Raw genomic sequence first — 25,165 nt, forward strand, 5'->3', positions numbered from 1 at the left:
TTAAGGAGAAAGTGAGTTTACAACATTGGTACTTCCGGCCAACTGTGTATTCAGTGTCAGCTTGGGACAAGGCAACAGATCTTGCGGAAATGTCTTTGGGGAACAACAAATGTCTGGTTTCCTGAAATCACCCCCTTCCAAATAACAAAAACACACTTGTTTACAATTGGCCTTCCGCTCACCAATCCTTTGTGACTCACGGCTTCACCTTCACCTTGCGTAACATCAAAAGTTAATACTCTCTCTCCAAACCGGGAGATAAGCTACTACAGCCAACTGTTACCGAAATACAACGCCAACGCCAACAACATTAAAACAAAAACACTCTCATTACCGAAACAGGAAGTAATCCATAAAGCACGTGTTGTGATAAAAAAGAGGTTGATCCTTTTGTTTGGGACTTCTGAGAGAAAACCTAATTCTTCATCTCTGCCTAGGAAAGGCGCTTTGCACACTCATGTCTGTTTCCAAAATGTGATCTGCTCATTGCAAAAGAATGATCTATTTTAATTGTTTGGAACTCAATTGAATTGATTCATGAAATTGAAAAGAGAGGGTATGTATGCAGGAGTTTGCTTTCATTGGTCATTTAAATACTTCATGAAATTAAAATAAAATGATTTAAGGACATTGGCTGGAATGTTGTTGTTGTTATTACTGATTAAAGGTGCAGTGTAGGATGTGGCAGCATCCCTATGTAGATATAAACGGCTCATTCTAAGGTAACGAAAACAAAACGATTCGTATTTTTTGTTGATTATATAATAATGTAAACATAACTATTAATATTATATTCAATTTCTGCCAATGCCCCTTAATGCTACACACTGGTCCTTTAACCTGCTGATGATTTTCTTGATTGACTGATTCTTTGTTTTGTAAAAGAAATAGTAAAAAAACGGTCATTATAATTACCCAGAGACCACGGTAGCATCTGTAAACTTCTTGTTTTGTTCGATAAACAATCAAGGAGTCAAAGTTATTCAGTTGCAAAGCTGAAAACAGAAATCCTTCCTCTAGCCGTTGAAGTTGGCAGATTTAAAAACATCCAGGAGGACAACAGATTGTGTGATTTATGCAAATTATGACAGATTATTTTCTTTTGTATTGTCCATGCTTTGATGAGTTAAGAATTTCTATTTCAAATGAAATGTCTGTTCAAAATCCAGAAACATTTTGGTGCTCACCGCACAGATAATGACAGAATGGAATGGCTATTTAGTTTTTAATGCTTATAAGTTTACTACTTTTGTTTCTCAAGCTTGGAAAAAAATGTCAGGATGGTCTATATGTTTAGTATTATTTGTAATTTATATTGCTAATCGGATTTTTGGAGTATTTTTACATGATGGTATTAGTCTTTTCACTTAAGTAAAGGATATTGAAGGTATTGGAGCTCTTAAAATTATTTCACAGTAAGATTTAAGTTGTGGTCACGTACGATTGTGCTGCCAGTGAGACAGACAGACATGTTCATTGCAGTGTATGTGATGGACTGAATACTGTGTGTAGTTAAGCTTTGGTTGAGATATTTGTGTTGCTGAATGCAGTCATAGATGACATATGCTACAAGTGGTGTTGCAGATGTCATTCTCTGCATTTTGATGATAGACTACACATTTAGTAAATGTCCTTTTTCAGGTATCTGGCTCCCCCTTGTGTTCAAAGCAGCACACTGCCAAAGTGGCTACTTGATAGTGACATTACTAAGAATACCCTCATTGTTAATACTAGCCTTGTTCTCCTTGTTACAGCAAATGGACTGTAGTTTATATGCAAGTATGTTTTAATATAGTCATTTTATGATGTGCCCCTCCAGTCAAGTAAAGCCAAAATGGATGCATGGTTGAAAATATATATTCAAATAATCTCTTTATTCATCCTATATAGTTGTACACCACTAAAGACAGTGATAGGAGCACACAACGGGCATGAACATTTGTCAGTTATATAGAGGAGGGAGGAAACTTTGCAGATTTTAATCATAAAAATAAGAACATTTTCTAAATCCTTGTGTCGCTGACCGTACATCCAGAAACAGGAGAAATAAGACGGTATGTGCCAGATTGACTTCTTTCACTTGCTATTGATGTTTTATTCTGTACAGAAGGGACAATTTGTACAAAATTAATCTAGATATATAACACTACATGAAACAAGGTAAATCATATATACAATATTAAATGAATCATATAGTACAGGTCACATACAAAAGGACACTTTAAGTTATCATGTTTTGGAAATAATATGTGAAATTAAAAGATCTGCTGCAGAAAGAGAACAAGCCACCAAATCATTTTTAAATCATCTCTTTTTATCGCGGACGACTTGTTTTTTTCAGCACTAAAATAAACCTCAAACATCTCTGGACTCAAACTCATAAAATCCATAAAACATCTCTTCCCAGCAAGCAGGACTGTTTCATAAACGCAATGACCTCGACGACAGAAATCAGTTTGGTGAATGGCATTCCTCCAGGGTAAAAGGTACATGTTTAACATGGTAGTTTTTAATTTACATCTTTTTGCATTCAAGCAAATACAGTATTAATAATACAGTTAACAAGCCAAGTCACAATGTCAGTTTTTATTTTCAGCATCTGGCATTTTTGTGGCCATTTGATACCAGTCTGTTTCAGCGGTGGGCATCCTGAATGGCCAGAACAAAAAAGAGAATCCAAAACCTGACATCCACGCTACTTAACCTCCAGAGACGAGACAAAGAAATACAACACGTCAAATATGAAGAAATCTAGCAGACCTCCGTAGTTTAAACAATGGTACTGACTGGAAGATATTTTCCAACTTTAAACAGCTTCCTCACTGAGAAGGATATTATATATATTTATAACCCGCAAACCAGACAACAGAAAGTCGGAATGGTAGCAACACAAACGTACACCTTTAAACGCTAAGGAAGCCATATTTTTTTTGGTAGCTTTCATCAAGTAATTTGTGTATTAATCTTTCTATATCAGTATGTTAATGCGCTTATGTTTGATAATAAATTAATCTTTAATTAGAGGACATTAAAATCTTTATAGCTTACAGTACCAATACACCTCCATGCTCTTTACATGATGAGCTAACTTAGTAACGGCTGCTAAAAACCATCAATGAGTGGAGTTTTTAGGTGTCGAGAGAGTACAGATCTGTGCCTCCTCTCCCATTCAACAAAAATCTAATTATATTTCCTTTACAAAGATAATCATCCCTATTCATTTTACAGTATATATAAAAACCCACCACTCACCTTGAACAACCCACAGCCGTGCTCTCCTCTATTTATTCAGCCGTATATACAACTGAGGGCTCTCCTTGCTACATCCAATCCCTGGATACTGCCACTGCAACTTAGGTAGCAAATACAAACAGCTTTCATTCATGTTCATCCTCATCCACTAAACTCAAAAAGCAGTAAGTACCATTGTTTGAACTTGTCTAGTCATCACTATGGTCTGGTTTTCAAATATTGCCAATGAACATAAGGAGAGCAAGCATATAAAAGAGCTGCATATGGCACAAAACAATAAAACGGAAAGTGTCAGATGTCCACAGGACAACTTCCTCTTTCCTCGCCACCTTTCCTGGACATTGCAAGGCTGAAGGACGAGCCTCAGTTTGGTCTGGTGCGCTAAACTAAACAAAAAAAAAAAAAAAAAACTTTCAAAACACCAGTGACCAAAAAACAAAGGCAGGTGTCCCCGTTGAAGTCACAGATAAAAACATGAAACAAACAAATAACACAACAGTCTTGGCACTGACAAGATGTCTGTTAGATTGAGCAAAAAAAATAAAGAACGGATGACAGGAAAGTCTTGTCTTTCATCTGACCAACAGGTTCTGTTTTTGTTCCCTTTGACAGAAAAGAAAACCCAAGCAGATACCGAGAGGTGATCCGTAGACAGTGAGTCAGTCAGTTCCTATGTTTTCCACGTCCAATCCATTGTGTTTGCAAGAAGGAATGAAGGAACCAGCGTTGTGGCATCCGTACTCCCAGGTTCCACATTTACAGTGAGCGCACAGGGGGGTGGGAGGGGTGGAAGGAGACAGGAAGGGAAGAGGAACCGATGGAGAAAATAAATCACAATGAATGTAGCGAGGGCTTAAAGACACACAAACACACTCCTCTCCAAATGAAGAAAAAAACCTGAGAAAGCAGAAATCTGAGGGAGGAGGATACAGGGCGTCTGCACTGGGGCAGCAGCAGGAATGAAGGAGAACTGAGGATTCTGGGTAAACTGAAGGTGGAAGGAGGGATGGAGAGCCCAACATGGGTCGCCAGTGTAATTCTGGCGCCTGGGCGAAGAGGATGTCCATGGCTGTCGAGGGTAAAAGGGGCAGTTGAACAAAGAGCCGGCAGGTGGCGGGACCTAGAGTCCATCGTGGGTGGTCAACATGTCATCAGCTCTGCGGTGGGACTCCAAGGCTTTTGTGGTGTAGATATCCTGAGGCAACTCAGATTTGCGTCGCACCATAGGCCGCTCTTTCCGCTGGTCATGCGGCAACTGTCAGATCGGAGCGGAGACAAGAGGAGCGAGTTAGGCCTAATTATAACGTTTCACATCGTCATCTCCTGTCAACACGTCAACATGGTCCCTGTTCTGATCATATCTCTGAGATGAAGCACAGCTTGAGCACAATGCAGTTAGAACATTTAATTTACAGAGACTAACGGAGTTAAAACATGGCGAACTGATCCAGCCATACCTGGACAAAAATATTATAACATCAACTTAACATCAGACATTTACGGAGCCCCAAAGAATTCAATATGAAATAAATAAGACATTATGAGATCAATAATTATGTGTCAAATATATGTGATCCAATAAATGATCCAAAGAAATTCTTAAAACTTGTATTGGACTTATTTTATTATATTATTTTATTTCTTTATTCCAAAAGACCCTTTTTCAATTCATAATGGCATTTTCCCCAAAGAAACTTTATTTCACGTAACTTTTGATTTCATGATTGTGAGGTTGTCACCAACATTTTAAAATAATAGGTTGAGTTTTAATAATTTGTCGTATTATTATTACAAATTATTGGTTCATTCATACAGAAACCTAATGCATTCACTTAAGAAAAAAATATTTAAATTATTTTTTTTAAATTTGTTTTTCTGAATTAAAAAGGTACAGTGAGTGGTATTTGGCAGCATCTAGTTCGGTGGTTGTAGATTGCAACCAACTGAGTACCCCTCTGCTCACTCCTCCTTTTCCAAGACTGCCGTAACGTGAGTCGCTGAGTGCAAACCGTAGTAACGGTGTTCGCCTCTCTCAGAGACCATCTTTACCATAATAACATACTATAGGAACAACGGACGTCAGACGGCGACTGGAGGTACCACGGTTTTGCACTATGCGGCTCACGTTACCGCAATTTCACAAGGTGGCCTTCAGGTAACGTAAAAATGTGAAAGACTCTCTCTAGAGCCAGTGTTTGTTTTGTCCGTTCTGGGCTACTGTAGGAACATGGCGGACACCATGAAGAGGACTCCCTATGTAGATATTAAGGGCTCATTCTAAGCTAACGAAAACACAACAATTCTTATTTTCAGGTGATTATACACTAATGAAAACATAGTTATGTATACTATATTCCATTTCTGCTAATAGATCACCGAAATGTTACACACGGTTGCTTTAATGAGATCATTTTCAGTAATTCTGAGAAAAGGTTGGATGGAAAAAAAAAAATCTGCTCCATTTTTCTGAATTAACGAGTTACCTCAAAATCCCAAGAGAAGCTCTCACTTACACGAGAACTGGATTTCATGGAAGCAAACACGTCCCCCCCCCTGTTTAGTTTAATCCAGTTTTATATTGGTTTGGGTTTAGTTTGACGACTTTGCGCAGGCACCTCAGGACCTTGCAGTTGTTCAGACGTATTCTGATCTGCTGGACATTGCGGTGTTTCTCCAGAACCAGTTGAACCGATATGCATGCTTCATGGATATGATAATGCATCTGAAATGCATTCAGGCTGGCTACGTGGCGTCTCAAGGGACAATCTGGTAATTGCGCCGCGGCCTCAGTTGCACTCACGTCATTCATAGCTTTCTCAGTGCTGGATTAAACTGCTTCTATGAAATTGAGCTCTCAAGTAAGTGAGAGCTTCTCTTGGGATTTTGAGGTACCTTGTTAATTCAGAAAAACAGAATATTTCCTTCATGAAAACCTTTCTCAGAAGTCTGGTATTCATATTTATATTTTACAAAATCCCTTAACGTGGTTATTTATTTCATAGTTACTTATTTATTTAAATAATATTGAACACTTTGGGGCTCCATACTACTTAGATAACATGCAAGGGGAAGCAGGCACACAAAAGAAATGCTTGATTCCAGTGTTTAGTCCATGGCCAGATTTGTTTCCACGTTTTTTTTAGGTAGGTTGATTTAAAAAAACTACCAAAAAAAACACAAACAAAGACTATAATTTATACAGAAAGTACACAATAATAATAATGACTATAGTGAAAGTAGCTTAAATTAGAAGCCTTTGCACGCTTTGGTAACACACAAGCTTATTAATATATATAGAGTGATTATAAGAGGAAAGGTGAATAGAGACAGAGAGAAAGTCAGGTTTACCTGAGTTGCGCCCGCCTCAACTGTCTTTTTTAACCTCTGAACATCTTCTATCAAAGGGACATCCGTCTCCATTGCTACAGGACTATTGAGGTCAGAGGAATCAACATACATAAAGAACTATGTTGAAAAGAAAGAGAAACAAAAACACAAACACAAAAGGATGGAGAAAAGACTTTCAGTCGCATGCAAAGAAGAATGAATGAAGAGGCTCTGAACTGATTCAAATAAGCAGCTCCGGTTTATGGCAGGTTATCAGTTTTAGAGGTTTTAGTTGAGGTGTAAAATTAAAAGGATTGGAGACATTTTCATTACCGATTTACTGAGATTTAAAGCAAGTATCGATTATGAAAAAGAAACTGTGTCAAAAGATGTTATTGCTGGGGACACTACAATAAACATTAATGTTGTTGCACTGATCTGTTTGGATTGAAAATGTTCATTTTGTTGCACCTTTAAAGGAATAGTTCAACATTTTGGGAAACATGCTTATTTGCTGAGAGTTGGAAGATACCATTCTCATGTCTGTACTGTAAATACTGTAAGTGGCTTTAGCAATCAGGCAATGAGCTTAGCTTGGCTTAGCACAAAGACTGGAAACAGGGGGAAACAGCTAGTACGGCTCTGTCCAACAATAACAAAAGTTGTATACCGGTTAAAACATATCTTGTGTGTTCAATCCGTACAAAAACAAATTGTAAAAGTTTTACAGGGGGTTTATGTGTCGGACTATTTCTTGGCAGGACGCAGTGACTTTCTGGAGTCTCCACTGGTTGCCGTGACAACAAGACTCCGGGAAGTTACTACACCTGGCCAAGAATTAGGATTAAATAAGATTTTGTTACCTTTGGACGGAGCCAGGCTAGCTGTTTCCCTCATTTCCAGTCTTTGTGCTAAGCTAAGCTAACTGGATGCTGGCAGTAGTTTCAAATCAAATCAAAAGTGTATTTCCCAAAATGTCGAACTATTCCTTAAATGTCCAACACTGGTGTAATATTGTACTTCAGTAAAATAAAGCTAAAATCAGTTTTGAGGAGAGAACAGGAATTTCTGCTTATAGTTATTTTTTTAAATGAATCAAATAGTTCTTTAGAGAGCCTTTTAGAGCCGTCTGATTCAAGCATTCACCACAACAAAGCACATTCTCAGAGCACCACCACTCATCAAGCTCTCGGTGTGATTTGGAAAACATTAAGTCATAGTGTGAACAAATGGACTCCTTAAAAAAGGTGCAATGTGTAAGATATGGCCCAGAATTTTGGTTTAAAACATTCATTACAAACATTATCAACAGAATGTGAAGAAGAGGTTATAGTGTCGATGTTACAACACGTCCTTTCTTATAATACCACTTGTACCTCGAGAGGCGATAGTGAGTCACTGTAGCATCCAGTCTGCCCTCAGTCCAACATGAGAGGACGAAGAGGTAGAGCTGTCAGTCACGTTAAAGGTACATCTACAATTTAATAGCTGTTTAAGTTAGTAGCTGGCTTTTTTTTTATATAACTGTAAGATAAGACTGTAAATTTTGATTTTATGGACCCGGTATGGAGGAGAAATGCTGCCCCATTTTCTTTGGAGCAGGTGGCTAGACATTACACATTGCACCTTTAACGGGATAAGATGGAAAGGGAACTACAATTCAACAACAAAACTGGCTTACAGAAAACACAAGACACATATTTCATGAAGATTAGTGCTGCACACACACATATACACACTCACACTGTGGCAGTAATGGAAAAAACAGGTGAGGTTAGGTGACTGCACACTCTGCTCACCTGTGGATTTGACTTGGCGAGGTTCTCGATCTTGATCCAAGCCTCTTCGCGTTCTTTTGACTTTGCCTTCTCTCTGTCGAACAAAAACACCAAACATCGCGTCATTAATCTGTTCCGCTCCACTGACGAATGTGAAACTCATCACTCATTTAGCTGCAGTGTTAAGGATGGTTGCAATTATGTGTCACTCAGACATCATTGTTATAAAAAAAAAAAGAAAAAAGGATTGACTGAGTGGGAGAAGAGTCTGTGGTGCCTACTTGTTTTTCTCAGCCCTGAACTGCTGTGTGCAATCATCAAAGAGCTTCTGATTCATCTCCATGAAAAGCTTCAGAGCGTTGTAGATGAGGCCGTGGATGGTCCTGTGAACACACACACACACAAGCAGAAGTCGGTCAAGAGTCAAATCTTTACAAGCACAAGCAACATAACCAGAAAGGCTGCTTTTGTCCCACAGCAAAAAAAAAAACTACGTGAATATCACGGATTGACAATAAAGATTAAAAATTTAGGCTTGACACTTGGCAAATAACTAGAGCACTTCCAAATTAGTAACTGGCAAAATGATTACAAAAAGCTATGAACTGTTGGATGTGACAGTTTTAATCATATTTAATTTTTAATGTTAAGCACACATCTTCTATTTCTTTTCCATCCAACAGTCCAAAACCTAAAAGATATTCAGTTTACACTGATACAAAAGTGGCAAGTTATAAGTAGGGATTGTTTTTTGGGCATTTTTGCTAGAAAAATGACTTAATCGATTAATAGATTATTAAAATAAATTGCCGATTACTTTTTCTGTTCATCAGCTAATACTTACTTACTTAGTCCTTGTTGCGCCTAGTGGCACATAGGGCAAGGACTAATGATCTCCACTCATCAGCTAATAGAGCAATTGTTTTCGCTTCACATTAAACATGTTGTATGTTACAGGTACATGTACAGATGTTAGAGATATTAAAGTAATTGAAAGTCTTTTGTTGTGCACCAAGTAGGAGATCTGCAGCAATATATACAATTACAAAAAAATGCATTAAAGGGGACATATCATGCTCATTTCCAGGTTCATACTTGTATTTTGGGTTTCTGCTAGAATATGTTTACATGCTTTAATGTTCAAAAAACACGTTATTTTTCTTATACTGTCTGTCTGAATATACCTGTATTCACCCTCTGTCTGAAACGCTCCGTTTTAGGCTGCATTCTCACCAGATTAGGCGTGTGCGGCGGTGTGGGAGAGTCACTTTAATGGCTCATTGACTGCGACGATTAACATCTTTTGTTCCCTCATGGGTGGGTTTGTACAGCTCTGGATCACCAGTTACGTGATTGGTCACTGCAGTGTGACATTAGGTTGCGTATTTTTTTTTTAATTACTTTTCTGATGCAGGCTGCTGCGTTTTTTTCGGCACCCCTTGTGGCCGCAGCCCAAACACACTACCCCTTATTCAAAATGAATGGGAAGACTTGCGTTTCTTCCGCACCACCGGATCTGGTGTGAATGCAGCCTAAACTTGTCTCTTAAAGTCTGCTCTGATTGGCTTGCAAGAAAAATATGGTGCACCTTTGTAAAGGTAGTTCTCAAGCCGTGGGCGATATATTCTAATGAGCCTGTATGTGACATAGGAGGGGGAGCCAAATCTGAATGGCTTGTTGAATCACATGTTTCCTGATCTAGGCAGCCAACAAAAAACTGACTGGGTCGTCTTATTTCACAGTTTGTGTGTTTGGTACACACTCCAGATACCCAAATGTATGAGCACAAGCACTGAAAAAGTGAGTTTTCATCAGATGTCCCCTTAAAAGGTTATGATAAGCAGCCTTGAACAGATTCTTTAAGATGAATACATCAAGTGAAGGGGAGTACATTCTGTCACCGAGCTCAAATATCTACACACACTTGAGAGCTATCACTAATGTGAGCTGTTGTGTCAGACTGGTGTTACATGCAGTGTGAAGGACATTAGTACAGTCTGTGTGGGGGATCTTACTTGTTCCAGTGGGTCTTGGAGTTGCGGTACAGAGCAGGGAACATAATCGGCAGAATCTTTGCTGCGTTGTCGCTGATCAGACTCATGATGTACTCGTTGTTCCAGTAGTACAGAGCTCTCTCTGCCACCTACGGAAAAAAACAAACTCAGTCAGGCGTATACCGACAGCCACCAACCAGCACACCACCTGAACTTATTCCCAGAGTTATGAAGGGAAGATTGTGATCACCCATCGGTTACCTGGAAGTGTGGGCTGGAGACACACTTTGCCAGCTGTCTGAAGAGAGGCTCCTGCACTTTAACAAACTCAGAGGGCTCGATGACGTCCAGGATCTCCTCCAGCTCGTTGAGGAACATCACTTCCTTGGGACTGTGAGTCTTTGGCCAGTACTTTAGTAGAGCCATTACCACCTGTTGGGGTGATGAAGAGAGATAATGATAGTGTTAAATAAGGGGAGGATAAGGGAACAGCAGCTTTGATGGGAAAAAAAGTCAATGAACTGGACAAAAAAAATGATCTAGCAATTCATATTCTTGCACAACTTCATATTCTAAAACAAAACTGAGCATTAAAGAAAGAGTTCCAGCAAGCAGCATTATGCAAAGAGATGAAAATGATTCTACCGTGTTTTGAATTGACATACCGGCTCAGTAAGAGTGCTGTCCTTTTCCAAAAACTGCACCACGCAGTAGGCCAGCTGCAAAACACGAGAAACAAATAATCATAAAACTGTCAAGGTGTTTGAATTTATGCACAAGCAAACGCGAGGGGACATGACGGGGGACAGGTCGATGCCTGAGGGACAGGTCGATGCCTGAGGGACAGGCTGGCTGGGACATGCTACACCAGCTTTTGATGAAACTTGCAAAATGACCTGCTGCTCTCATGAAAAGAGGAGGTGTGTACTCAAAAGCAGGTTTAGACAAGATTATTTAAATACTAGGGCTGTCAAAGTTAACACGATAATAACGTGTTTACACAAATTCATTCAAACGCCACAAATTTTTTAACGCATTAGGGCAATCAATCTTTTGGAGGTTGTAGGGGGCTTAGTTTTAAAGACTTTTAAGTGTGAAGATACTGTCATCATATGAAACTAGAAAACCTAAGGGACCCATTAGTACCAACTGTGTCATACTCGCTTGTTGCCAAGGAGGTTAAATAAAGCTCTAAACTTAGGCTAAATTTTGGCGAGGAAAAACTATCATGGCCATTTTCAAAGGGGTCCCTTGACCTCTGACCTCAAGATATGTGAATGAAAACGGGTTCTATGGGTACCCACGAGTCTCCCCTTTACAGACATGCCCACTTTATGATAATCACATGCAGTTTGGGGCAAGTCATAGTCAAGTCAGCACACTGACAGCTGTTGTTGCCTGTTGGGCTGCAGTTTTCCATGTTATGATTTGAGCATATTGTTTTATGCTAAATGCAGTACCTGTGAGGGTTTCTGGACAATATTTGTCATTGTTTTGTGTTGTTAATTGATTTCCAATAATAAATAAATACACACATTTGCATAAAGCAAGCATATTTGTCCACTCCCATGTTGATAAGAGTATTGAATACTTGTCAAATCTCCCTTTAAGGTACTGTTTGAACAGATGAAAAAAATGTTAGATTAATTTGCGATTAAATATGGACAATCATGTGATTAAATATTTTAATCGATTGACAGCCCTGTTAAATACATTCTCAAAAAATGTGACTATATGTGTGCTATATGTCTCTGTTTACATACAGCTTCACAAAAACTAATAAAGCGTCTCGTGCCTCATTTTGTGTTCAATAAACTCACCTGTGGATGGTAGACACTGAGTGATTTGACTTTGTGCAGAGGCAATAAAACCTTCAACAGGAAAATCTTGTGCTCTTCTTTTAGTGGTAAGGCAAATCCATTGATTATGCTGTGAAATAAACACAAAAGTACTATCAGAACACCTGAAAAGTAGTTAGTTATGAAAGAGAAGAATTGAATGTCATGTAAATGTTGTATAAGAGCCACAGAGACATTACAGCTGCATCTACAAAGCTTGTAGCTTTAGCTTAGGGCCATACCTTCCAAGTATTTCCAGTAGTTCAGCTATACCATTATGGTGCTCCGTCTCATAGATAAACCTGTAAGAGCAAACACAATACACAGACTCTATATTAACTTAACAAAACATATGCATCATACTGTATGTTGACCATCTATCTTGGTATTCATGTTTTAAAAAATGAGCAGAGCCGTGGGAGACCTGCACTGACCTATAGAAAATGTTATTGATCTGTTTTCTGATGTACGCTCGCAGCCCCAGGAACTTTCCATAGATCCTGTGGAGGGTAGTTTTGAGGAAGTCTCGCTCTCTGGGATCCTCACTGTCAAATAGATCTAGGAGCTGCAGTGAAAGAGAAGTGAAATGTTACCGTGATGACGAATTGTGTCTTGAAATTGTTGTTTTTCTATCTGAGAGTTTGGGCAAAAAAAAATATTTTTTTACCTGCATAACAAATTTCTGGTCGATGTATTTCTTCGCTATGTTAGGCTGAAAGTCGGGCGATTCTAAAAACCTAAGGAAAAATTCATAGACGAGCTGCAACAGAAACAAGAAAAACAAAACAAAAATGAATGAATGCTGGGAAAGAATTCAAGCAAAATGCTCTCACACAAAATACACAATTTAAAATATGATACAAACATGTATTGTAAACTTCAGAAACTACAGAATTGCACATTTCAGCCATGCTGGGAGGCTCTTCTAGTTTGAGAATAACCGTTATATTATGAATTACTATAATACTATAGTAATTATAATAACCGTTTATAAACATGATAATTAAACCATTTAAATGTCAACCTGGAGGTGTGGCCATGCAGCTTCAAGTGTTGGCTCGTCTTCCTCTGGATCAAACTCCGCTCCAGTGGGGTTGGACGATGGAGGCAATGTTCTGAACATATTCACCGCGAACTGGGGGAAGAGAAGTGAAAATGATAGTGTGAATGTGACGAAGGACGACTTATGTAGACAGGTCGGATTGGCCGTGGGAGAAGCAGCCACATCAGGAACCACACTACACTCCCCTGCTCGCACAATATGACGGCTGTCAGTGAGTTTGTGAAAAGGCTTTGAAGAGAGAATTTTAAAGAAAATTTGCCCTTTTGGGTAACTTAAAGCTGCAGTGGGTAGAATTGGAGCAAATATGATTAAAAAAGTTATTTTTATGAAACAGTTACTATATCCTGACAGTAGTACATGAGACAGGTAATCTGAAAAAAAAAAAAAATCATGTGCCTCTGTGTCCTCCGGTGCTCCTAATGGCATCTGCAAGATTTCACAGACCAGACGAAAACAACCAATCAGAGCTGAGCTGGATTCTGCCATCTCTGAGCAGCTGTCAATCACTCACAAACTCCGATCAAACGGTCAAACTAGGCAGCGCTGATTAAATATGAATCAATATTCTGTTACTGTAATGCCTATTTCTAGCAATAAATGTTTTCAGAAACATCTTGTAGTGTGCTGTTCAGCTGTAAAATGAGAAAGTTTGTGACTCATGTATTAATCCATATTTGATCAGCGCTGCCTAGTTTGACCGTTTGATCGGAGTTTGCGAGTTATTTACAGCTGCCTCCAGTTGAATGAACATCCAATAGGAACGCTCTCTCTGAAATGACCTGTGATTGGCCAAAGTCTCCCGTCACAGGCTAGATTCTTTAAAGCCTGAAAACAGAGCCATGAGGAGGTGCAGAAGTCTAGCTATCTCTCAGAACACTTGAATTACAATATGCTGAAAGGTTATTATGGGATTTTTGCCCAATGATGCCAAAAACAATCTGCCTACTGCAGGTTTAAGTCATGTCTATTTGCTGCACTGTATATCTGTGAGGTATGTAACAACCTGTTGAAATATACAGATTGTACTCATTATTGTCATTTATCTCTGTTCCAGTACCACACACACTCATTTGTCAATTTTCAATAAATAACCAAAAGTAACATCTTGTCTCGAGTCCGACGCCCCCGGTGGCTACAACCTTTATGAACCAGTCATACAGTCCTGTATGACAGTGAATGTTTATTCCACTGAACAGTACGCTTTAAAGTTCGCTTCTTTGTTGTTGTTTTATTCCCAACGTTTATAGTTCATGTTGCAACCACACTAATGCCAAAAGTTCTACCCACAATGGGTTACAAGAGATTTTCACAAATTTCAAAATCACACAGAAAGACCTGGACTTCCTGTCAGAAGTTTCCCAGCTCTTGAATAAATGTTTCCCGTCATTACATGTGGTAACCAACAGTGAAACCACATCAATAGACTGCATCATTTTCAACACGATTTTTGAAGCATTTCACTGCACGATGTACAGATATGTTGAGTACGTGACTAATAAAACTCTCTTTTCATAAACAATCCATACAGTCAAAGCAACAGCAGTATTTCTGTTACTGAGGCCTACAGCACAGACTCCTTTGGGACAAGTCGCCACACAGTCTGGAGCACAAAAAGTTGACTTAAAAGGTCAATTATATAGGCTGGTATCATATGAGGAGCATGGCTCATTTATTCAGTTCATACATGTGATGTATTTTACAAAAATCTGTCAATTTTTGATTTCTCGCTGCTCAAAAAGTCTGTAAGGAAATAAAAAGAAATAAAGCGTATCAATAATTTTAATAGATTTCAGCTGTGTCTGTAAATGTCTACGAAGTGTACTATCTTAGGGCATTCTAAAATAAATTTTCTTTTGAGGTTAATGTTAAACTTTGTCCTTGCAACTGGCCTCCAAGGGTTTGTCCCACAATAATCCAAGTGTGTTGTGTTTCTGGTCTCTCGCAGTGTCAACTGACTCCCCTGTGGGCTGCTGTTCCCTGGCAGGCAGATCATGGGACAGTGCAGGTGGCCTACTAAAACACTGGGAGCCTTGTTTGAAGAGACAGGCTACAAGGTAGATAGTCTATCTGGACTGTGCTGCACTTCAACCCAGAACATGCTGTGAAGATGACTGTGCATAAACTCCACAATGGAAACTGTGAATGGAAATGTCATAACCGTGATTAAAGCAGTTCTGCTGTTGGCTTTGATGATGAAAAGAAAATAGTTTATAGTCTAGTAAGACACTCTTTATAGCTTCATTTCTGTATCTCTGCACACTAAAGACAGTGATGAGACGGTAAGCAGAACATCCATCATCATGAGCAGTTTGGTTGGCTTGGATTCTCTGCTGGTGACGTTTAGCTGTAAATCAAATATGAGGCAAATTTTACACTAATTTCAAATAAATCACTATTGCTTCTGCTGAAGATAAAACATTCATCGCACCCTTTTTTTTTTTTTTACCAGTGGGGAGACTTTCCTGGAAAAGACTAGTACTAAAGAAGACAATTTCTGTAGGAATGAGTCCTAAAACCCGGAAATGAGTTAGCATTTTAGCACTTCCGGTTCCCTTATCTCGAAGTCGATGGGTTATTTTGAATTAGTTTTTATTATCTGTGGTTAAAACAAGCTGAAGAGATTTTAATGTTATGTTCTACGATATAAAATACAACAGTAACTATTCCCCTTGTGAACTTTGAAGCTTTTATGTGCCTTATAAAAGGCTAAATGAGACTACTAAACGTCATCACGTCGACTCGTCCCATTTTACAGCCTCGTTGTGTATACTCACGCTCATGTGACCGTGGTGTAGTTCATTTATAGCCTTACGTTAGCTTTTTACTTCTGGTGATTGCATTTACACTTCAAAAATCATAAAAGTGGTGTTCATTTGCAAAGACTATCTCTCTGAACAAAACGTGTTAGTATCATAAACATGTGTTTGCCACAGAGCTTATTGTCTGCAATAATCCAAAACCCAATGGAAAAATCCCATTGGCTTTCTTTCGAGGGAACCAGGGCGAGGCTAAATGCTCGCTAAATGCTGACATCATATGTTCAACCCTATATGCTCTCAATGGCTATGATAACATGCTGATGTGTAGCACATATTAATCTCATGTTCACATCTTAGTGAAGCGTGTTAACATGAAAGGACTGTAATTAGTTTTGCAGGTATTTAGTCATAATCCAATGTATTGGACACAATTCATTTTGACCTGATTATGACTCTACAGTAGATGAAAAGTCCAGTTCAGTAGTGAAAACTAACATTTGTATGTATGAAATCTTGCAGATCATTACAGCTTTTGCAAGAATTGATGGAATAAAAATGCATCTTGTCTTTTCCCTCTCCTCTTTGGCTTTAAACCTTACTCTTGAAAATGCAATAGCAAGCACACTTTCTGAACAAATCATTTCAAAATGTGACTGAATAGACACCTCAAGGAAGCCAGTGCTTGAGCCCAAAGCTAAAAGCCACATCAAAACCTGATCACAGACATCAGCTGTGCTCAGCTCCTACCAGCTCTGTCCCGCAGCGACAGCCCGCCCCTATTCTGGGCCCAAGATTTACCCCCCGTCTTCAGCTTTAACCGCAAACTTAACCCGCCTCCAGTTTCACTGACCATGTGCACCACCTCCGGGTAGATGGGCTCTGTGATGACATTCCTGTTGTGGGTGATGTACTCCACCATCTCGCTCAGCGCCGCCCGCTTCACTTCCTTCCATTTCAGGTCGCTCAGCGGGTCGGACAGGAAGTCAAAAAGAACGCAGCACTGTCGTAGCTTCTGGATGAACAGCTTCTCCTGTTCAGCTGGGGCCACATCTGAGGAGACAAAGAGTGGGGGGAAAAAATGAGGCTTGAGAAGGGATGAAAAGGAGAGAGGAAGAGTCCGGGGACGACCGAAAGGCGTAACAAGGCTACACAGCGGTGATGAAATAAGGCGGTTGAGAATATAGGAGCCATGTTCAAAGAGCGAAGGGGTCACAAGAGAAATGAGGGGGCGGGTTTAACTGTCAAGGATGACAGTTAAAACAGCAACGCTATAGAAAAAAAGAAATATGAGGCAGCAAGAGAGTGATGAAGACTGGCAAATGAGTCATGAAGACTAAAGTGCATTGAGAGAAAGGCTGAGATGGTTGGAGCCCAGGGGGAGGATAACGACAGAGCAGAGCGGAGCAGAGAAGACGGGATGGAGAGGGAGAGGAGAGTGAAGGATTTGGGAACTAGGTGAATGGTCACAGTCTAGCCATTGGACACACACGCTGAGAATGAAAAAAGACAGTTTTCATAAAAGGCAACCTAGCTATTTAAGTCTGTCATGATATTTGTCCATGGTGGTTTGAGGACTTCCTCTTTTTCACTTCATTTCCAGCCGAGCACTCAGGCTTGTAAACAAACACTTCACACATGACAACACAAACATCCAACATCCATTTCGGTTACTCTAAATTCCTACCTGCTCATGTGGTGCAGTAATAACACATAGTGACACCATAATTATGTCGTTATGTGACACAACTTTGATGCAGCATGTTTCTCTCTCTCTCTCTTATGATGTTTGGTTTTTATCTTTGATAGGCAAATTGGAGGAAAATCTACACATATTCTTCAGCTACTGTAATATTCGCCATTATGGTATGATTAATTTAATAATAAAAATCAGGATCTGGACATCTAATATATACACATGGTTGATTTTAATTTAATTACTTTTTATGATGCGATACACCGTTTAAAAGGGAGGGTTGAGCATTTTGGGAAATATGCTTATTGTCTTTCTTGCTGACAGTTAGATGAGAAGATCGACACCAGTCGCTCATCTGTCCTTTAAAAAGGTACAGTTTGTAGGATTTCGTGGCATCCAGCGGTGAGGCTGCAAATTGCAACCAACTAAATACCCCTCCATTCTCTTTAGAGCCAGTGTTTGGTTTGTCCATTCTGGGCTACTGTAGAAACATGGAGGAGCAATGTGGCAGACTGAAGAGGACCCGCTCCCTATGTAGATACAAACGGCTCAATCTAAGCTAACAAAAACAGAACGATTCTTAGTTTCAGGTGATTATAAAATAATGAACATAGTTATGAATATTATATTCAATTTCTGCCAATAGATTCCCCGAAATGTTACACACTGGTCCTTAAAATATGAAGCTCTGATCAGCTTAGCTTAACATAAAGAGTGGACATACTGGGAAACAGCTAGTCTAATTAATTGAATTAATTAAACTAATGAACACATGATACCGTTGTCTCGTCACAGGACTGAGCAAGGATAGATGTTTCCTCTATTTCCAGCTTTTATGCATACTAAGATAAGCTAAGCAGCTGCAGTCTTATATTTAATGGACAGATGTGGTATAAATCTTCTCATCTAACGCTCTGCGAGAAAGTAAACAAGTGTGTTTATCAAAACGTCAAACTATTGCTTTAAGTCCAGTTAAAATAATCACCTAAAACCAACATAAACTTGCCCAACTTACTGTTTTCTTATGAAAAGAGTGGCAGTACAAACTACGAAAGTTATTTCTGCACAATCAAGTTTGTGTTTTGTGTATAGTACGATGCAAATAAGGCACTTCCCCAGTTTGAATCATATTTCATGATATAATAATCTCTATACTTCCCTTTAGAGATCAGATGGTTCATTAGATGGACATGTTTTGTTATCTCAAGTTTATTCACTGACTGACTGATTTGCATTTGATTCTGCAGAAGTCCAGCCACAGCTGTAATAAAAAAGACAAATTCATAATGTCAACATACTCCTTCACTTAAATCAGGTGTAGCTTAATTTAAAAGACAGAAGCAGCTGCATGCCTGCACGTAGATGAGACGTCTGTCAGGTCAATATGTTGCTAATGATTTACAATGTACCAACAAAACACACTTAATTGCGGTTAGTTTGCTAGACTCCTATTTATGCTTTCATTAGTGTACTCGCTGGTAACCTATGTCCTGTATCTGAAAGAAGATGAGGAGTTATACAATCACTGCCTACACGCAGTGCATCACACCTACAGTAGCTTTACATTTAGATGTTCTAATGAACAGGTATTCTCTGAAATTCAATCCTACACTAAATGCAATAAGAAGGACGCTCGGTAGAGCAGTGAGCAAATTCATATCGTCACATGAAGGACACATGCAGCCTATGCACTGTCTGTCTACGGTGTTAAACCTCGATAAATCATACCAATGCAGCAAAAGCGTCACTTTTCTATACCCCATAATTACTAATCAGTAAAGGGTGTGGCATTAACAATAGGCTGGCACTGAGGCTCGGAAGCGGTGTCTGCACATGAATGAGGATGCTGGCGCCGTGAGTGAACGGAATTAGATCAGATATGTACATGGCATATAGGTCAAAGGGAAACCAAAAAAAAGGCAAAAGCATTAACTCCACAATGGAAACTGTAAATGGAAATGTCATAACGCCGGTGATTATAGCAGATCTGCTGCTGGCTTTGATGATGAAAAGATAGTTTATAGTTTAGTTTAGTAAGACACTCTTCCTTCGCCATGTTTATAGATTCATTTCTGCGTCTCAGCAAACTAAAGATGGTGATGAGATGGTAAGAAGAACATCTATCATCTTGATCAGTTTGGTTGGCTTGGATTCTCCGCTGGTGAAGTTTAGTGGTAAATCAAATATGAGGCATATTTTACACTAATTTCAAATAAATCACTTTTGCTTTTGCTGAAGATGAACCATTCATCACACCTCCTTGTACCAGTGGGGAGACTTTCTTGGGTGAAGACTAACTTATACTAGAGAAGGCCATTTCTGAATGATTTGCTTTGTGAATGCTGGATGTTGAACAGCTGAAGCTGAACTGCATTAAATAATAAGCTCTGTGCTTTCAGCTAAATGCTAACATCATATGCTATGAACAACATGGAAGCAAAAACAAAATAATTGAATCACATTCCTCTTCCATGATTGTACTGTAACCTGTAGGCAGAACACTTGCAATTACCAAGATAAGAAAATTAGGTTGCGAGACAAATTGGGATTTATGAATTTGGCAAAGGGTTCAAATGAGGAAAACGGATAAATAATAATCAATTGATGACGGCAAACGGAGCGCTGCAAACATACTATATGAATGCAGAAATGCGTATAAAACCAAATTATTATTAGAGATAAATTAATTTGGTCTCGTTGTGTTGTGTTGCTGCCATCCATCTTGTTTTAATTAGACTTGAAGTAATGAGCAAATTCATTCATGCAGGTGTTTAATAAGGAAAACACTGATGGAAAAGTTGATGCAGACACTTAAACCTGCAGTAGGCAGAATGTTTTTGGCATCATTGGGCTAAAAAATCCATAATAACCTTTCAGCATATTGTAATTCAAGTGTTTTGAGAGAAAACTAGACTTCTGCACCTCCTCATGGCTCTGTTTTCAGGCTTTAGAAAATCTAGCCCGTGACGGGAGACTTTGGCCAATCACAGGTCACTTCAGAGAGAGAGAGCGCTCCTATTGGCTGGTCATTCAACGGAGGCAGCTGTCAATCACTCAAACGGTCAAACTAGGCAGCGCTGATCAAATATGAATCAATATTCTGTTACTGTAATGCCTATTTCTCGCCTCAAATTCTTTCAGAAACATCTTGTAGTGTACTGTTTAGCTGTAAACTGAGAAAATTTGCACCGGCTGGTGGATGGTGCTTAGTATTTCCTCAACATGGCTGCCGGGTCACAAACATTCTCATGGTGAGAGGCAAGAAATAGGCATTACAGTAACAGAATATTGATTAATATTTGATCAGCGCTGCCTAGTTTGACTGTTTGATTGGAGTGTGCAAGTGATTGACAGCTGCTCAGAGACGGTAAGGCTCCAGTTTGGCTCTGATTGGTTGTTTTCCTCCGGTCTGTGAAATCTTGCAGATGCCATTAAGAGCACCGGAGGACACAGAGGCACATGGTTTCTTTCAGATTACCTGTCTCATGTACTACTGTCAGGATATAGTGACCGTTTTATAAAAATATATTTTTTTTAATTCACATTTGCTCCAATTCTGTCCATTTTTGCTTTAAGAGGGGAATAATCGACAGCAAAACCGATTCACCCTAATTTCCCTGAATGTACACAATGAGTGACAAAGGCCAGAGAAGGGCACACACTCACACAAGCGCTCGACATTCTTGCAAATAGGCAGATTCTAGGTAAGAAGAGAGATATCCTATTCAGACATAATGGAGACTTGGCTCGGACACACACTCACACACACACACACACACACACACACACACACACACACACACACACACACACACACACACACACACACACACACACACACACACACACACACACACACACACACACACACACACACACACACACACACACACACACACACACACACACACACACACACACACACACACACACACACACACACACACACACACACACACACACACACACACACACACACACACACACACACACACACACACACACACACACACACACTCGCACACACGCACTTCTGCAGTGTCAGTTTCAAGTCGGCCAATTTATCTTGATGACAGTGAGAGGTTGGGAATTCCAGAGGAGAGAGGGTAAGTGTGTGAGCGGCCATTAACGGCCATTTCCATAAAGATTTGACGGCCAAAAGCGCCGTCACTGTCACAATAGGAAAAAAACATTACGAGTGCCAGCACGCCTGATTAAAAACACATAAGAGAGAGAGAGAGGTTCATCCAAGACATTTATCATTATTATTATTGTCTCCAAAAGGGGACGCCTGTTTTAGAATGAGGCCTGTTAGGTCAACTGAGGTGCATCAGTTTCAACCTGATAGAGACAACTATAGCAACAAGAAGAAGGATTAGATTACCATTTAGTTATTTTGTTTGTTTCCATTTCCAACGCTAAACCTCTGTAGTGAACCTTCTCTCTCCTTGGCATACGGTTTGTGTTTGGTGTTTTCTTGCTGGTTGCACTGGGACATGAAGCTGCACTGGAATGTGTTGCCATGCCTCGCACCCCTGACCCGTGTCAGACTTGCTGTTGCTCCTGTTACATAAGTCTGTCTGCCTGCGTTATAAAGTTTCTGTACACTCCTAAAATATCCGGAGGGTTGTTGTGTAACAGATAAAGGCCCAGTGTTGTGATCCCAAAATTGATCTCAACCACGATGTGGCATCTATAAATGTAGCCAACACAAGCCTTAGGACGAGGACAAGCATGCGCATGCACTCACACGAGTATCGTGTCTTGTGGAGAACAGAGAGAGATTTATCTTAATGCCCCCCCGCTCAAAACAAAGACAGTAAATAACTGGAGTCACATTGGAACCAGTCTCTGCTTTTTCCTCTGTAAATGGGTCAAATGAATGAACAGCTGCTAGTCGAGTCTGGAGTTAGGACCGGTTTGGCAATCTGCTTTATCGACAGTATGCTATGATCAATGTAAACATTGACTGATTACTATTTATAGCTATGTAGAGAGACAGTGTGCTGCAGTTTTTGAAGGCATGTTAGCAACCAGGTTGGCCACATTCATTCATTAAAGTAATGTTGGCAGCATTGTAAGCAACACCTTAGAACGCATCCAGGATATGAACAGTAAAGTGTGGTTCATGTGTTGTTTGTATATAGTTAAAAGTATGCATCATTGCCAAACTTGAGACACATTCATAGCTGCAATTTGGAGGCTGCCTTGTGACTGACGATGGCGAAAAAGTGCTTCGCAGTGCTCGTTATTAAAATGATGTCTTGCATCTAGAAGAAACAGACAGGGAGTTAAAGAGATTTACAGGCCCTGTTTGTTTGCAGAAATGTATCTTTGGTGACACATTTTGTCTCTCAAATTTTTCTGATAAAATGAACATGGGTCTAAATGCAGGCATGCATGAATGCCCAAAACATACTGAGGAAATGTTGGGATGTGGAGCCTGATTCAGAGGTGGCCAGGGATTCATGTGTCACAATAGGTAGTGTGGTGGAAACGCAAATGCATAACAATGCTGTAAAACTCAGAAAAATATCCCAAACACGGTTCAATTAAACTAAACAGACATGGATGCTGGTTTGCAAATCTTTACCGAGTTGATCCTGTCCAATCGTGACCTGTACATACATACGCATGTACGAATACATTTTTGGGTTTAGTAGTAGTTTCAGTTCCCCACGTACAAAATCAAAAATGAGAAAGGAAGTGAAAATAAGTGGTCCTGCAAACATTAAACTGAGACCCATTCAGATGCCAGGTTTCAATCGGTTTCAACTGCGTCTAAACGCAATCTGGAACGAACCGGATACAAGACATTTGGTCTGAACAGGGTCAGAATGACGGGCGACACACAAAAGAGAGGAAAAAGAGTGCAGAGAGAGTCCGATTGTTCCCCAACACTGAGTTGTCATTCAAGGCAGTGGCCTCTGTGGCTCAATAGAGTGTAATCAATAATTGCCCGAGGCTTCATCTAACGCTGGGCTGCACCCGAGTACAGTGGTAACAGGCTGGGCCTTTCAAACATGACTGAGTGCATTGTACACACATTAAAAAAAGGCCGAGCCTGGTGTTGTAATCCTAAAACATGACTGCTATGGCCGGCTCGTATTGACAGCGGTGCTGTGCTGACAGAGAGCGGTTTAGAGATTTACTTTCTTATGTCTTGTTTGGGGGAAAAAAAGGTGCCTAAGCATGTCGCTCACAAGGGAAAAGGGTGGGGAGACGGAGTAGGGGGCTTCTTGCTGCAGAGCTGTGACTGTCTACAGCCTACACACACTATGACCAATCTGTGCCCAGATGAACTGGAGTGTGACAAAAATGCCGGGCTTGGGTAGAGCAGCTTACAAGGTGGTGAAGACAATATCTGACTCTTCTTTTGCTTTTCCTGCAAAGACTGCAGTTAATAATTGCAAACACACAAACACAGAAACACACAAATCCAGTCAAACACATGAAAAACTGAGGAGAAGACCCTTCCCTAGGCTATGACCTCACTTCCTTTGACATCACTAGCTTGGCGGGGGGATGGGCAGAGAGAGAGAGCAAGCTAGCTAGTAAAACCAGATTTTTATGTAGCTCCCGTGTCTCACAGCAATGCAACGCAAGCCTTGCAAATCCCCATTCCTCAGCTACCTTTCAAAAGACTGCTTTCCAAACCCACAGAAACAATGATGTTATCTCAAAGCGTCTGAATGCTGACTAACCGAGCAGTAACCAGTGGAGGGGAACAGGAGCACAGCAACACACACACAGCTCTCTCTCTCTCTCTCTTTCCTTAATTCCCTAGGACAATACAGGAAGAATAATGTGTCCTTACGTACCTCTGAAGTGCATAAGAGCCACCGGCTGAAAAGGCCCATTGGAATTAGGTGCATCCACAACCATCCTGTCTCCAGATTTATTGCATGTCAACATCTAAACCTCAACCAGGAAGGCGATCCACTCAGGGCGAGAGGCCAGCCTCCATTTTAGCACAAAAGCAGATCAGAAAATGAAGCTCTCTGCTGCTGGAGGGAACTGGCTAGTTAGTGATGTAAGCAGTGGAGGAGCCAGCTGATTGGCTGAGGCCGGGCTGCTCTGGAGCAATGAAGGCAAAGGCTGCTGGGAGAGAGGAAGGGGGATTGGTTGAGAGGATGCTCTGGGCGGGACGTGCTTTGGAATTTTTCGGTGCCTCCTCCTCTACATTCACTGGTCTCTGGTGACGCTCAGGCCCTGCTACAGATCTTAGATCAGATTGACTTAAGTCCTTTCCACAGTTTAACCATTAGCAGGGTTTTTCAGCATAATCTGACTTAGGATAAGCAGCTGGAAATAACTTACTCTGAGTGTGCTTTGACAGAGAGGCCCTGGCTGAATCTTCAAAGTCTCTCATTGTTTCCTCCTGTCATCTCTGCTTGGTTCTTTATCAAAGGGAGGTGGAGGAGAGGGTCAGAGGGGGGGGCCTCGAATCGTTGGATTCGA

At 40.1% G+C, this 25,165-nt stretch overlaps 1 protein-coding gene across 4 annotated transcripts; it reads right to left on the minus strand.

The window, feature by feature from the left end:
- Nucleotides 1–1,855: 1,855 nt before the first annotated feature.
- On the minus strand, nt 1,856–24,738 carry ppp2r5ca (protein phosphatase 2, regulatory subunit B', gamma a). 4 transcript variants are annotated; one of them, XM_037746353.1, is made up of 14 exons: nt 24,526–24,738; nt 16,862–17,061; nt 13,214–13,324; nt 12,857–12,949; nt 12,624–12,754; nt 12,432–12,491; nt 12,172–12,280; nt 11,017–11,070; nt 10,613–10,783; nt 10,373–10,500; nt 8,639–8,740; nt 8,379–8,451; nt 6,601–6,717; nt 1,856–4,507 (listed from the first exon to the last, which is right to left on the minus strand). In XM_037746353.1, exons 1-14 carry the CDS (start codon nt 24,617–24,619, stop codon nt 4,373–4,375), a joined length of 1,578 nt encoding a protein of 525 aa, XP_037602281.1. In that variant the 5' UTR covers nt 24,620–24,738; the 3' UTR covers nt 1,856–4,372. The 4 variants fall into 4 exon arrangements, with proteins under 4 accessions (XP_037602281.1, XP_037602282.1, XP_037602283.1 ...); XM_037746355.1 differs by having other exon boundaries at nt 4,336–4,507; nt 6,601–6,682; XM_037746354.1 differs by lacking the exon at nt 6,601–6,717.
- Nucleotides 24,739–25,165: the final 427 nt, after the last annotated feature.

Source organism: Sebastes umbrosus, chromosome 16 (genome assembly GCF_015220745.1).
Source record: "Sebastes umbrosus isolate fSebUmb1 chromosome 16, fSebUmb1.pri, whole genome shotgun sequence".
Taxonomy (NCBI): domain Eukaryota; kingdom Metazoa; phylum Chordata; class Actinopteri; order Perciformes; family Sebastidae; genus Sebastes; species Sebastes umbrosus.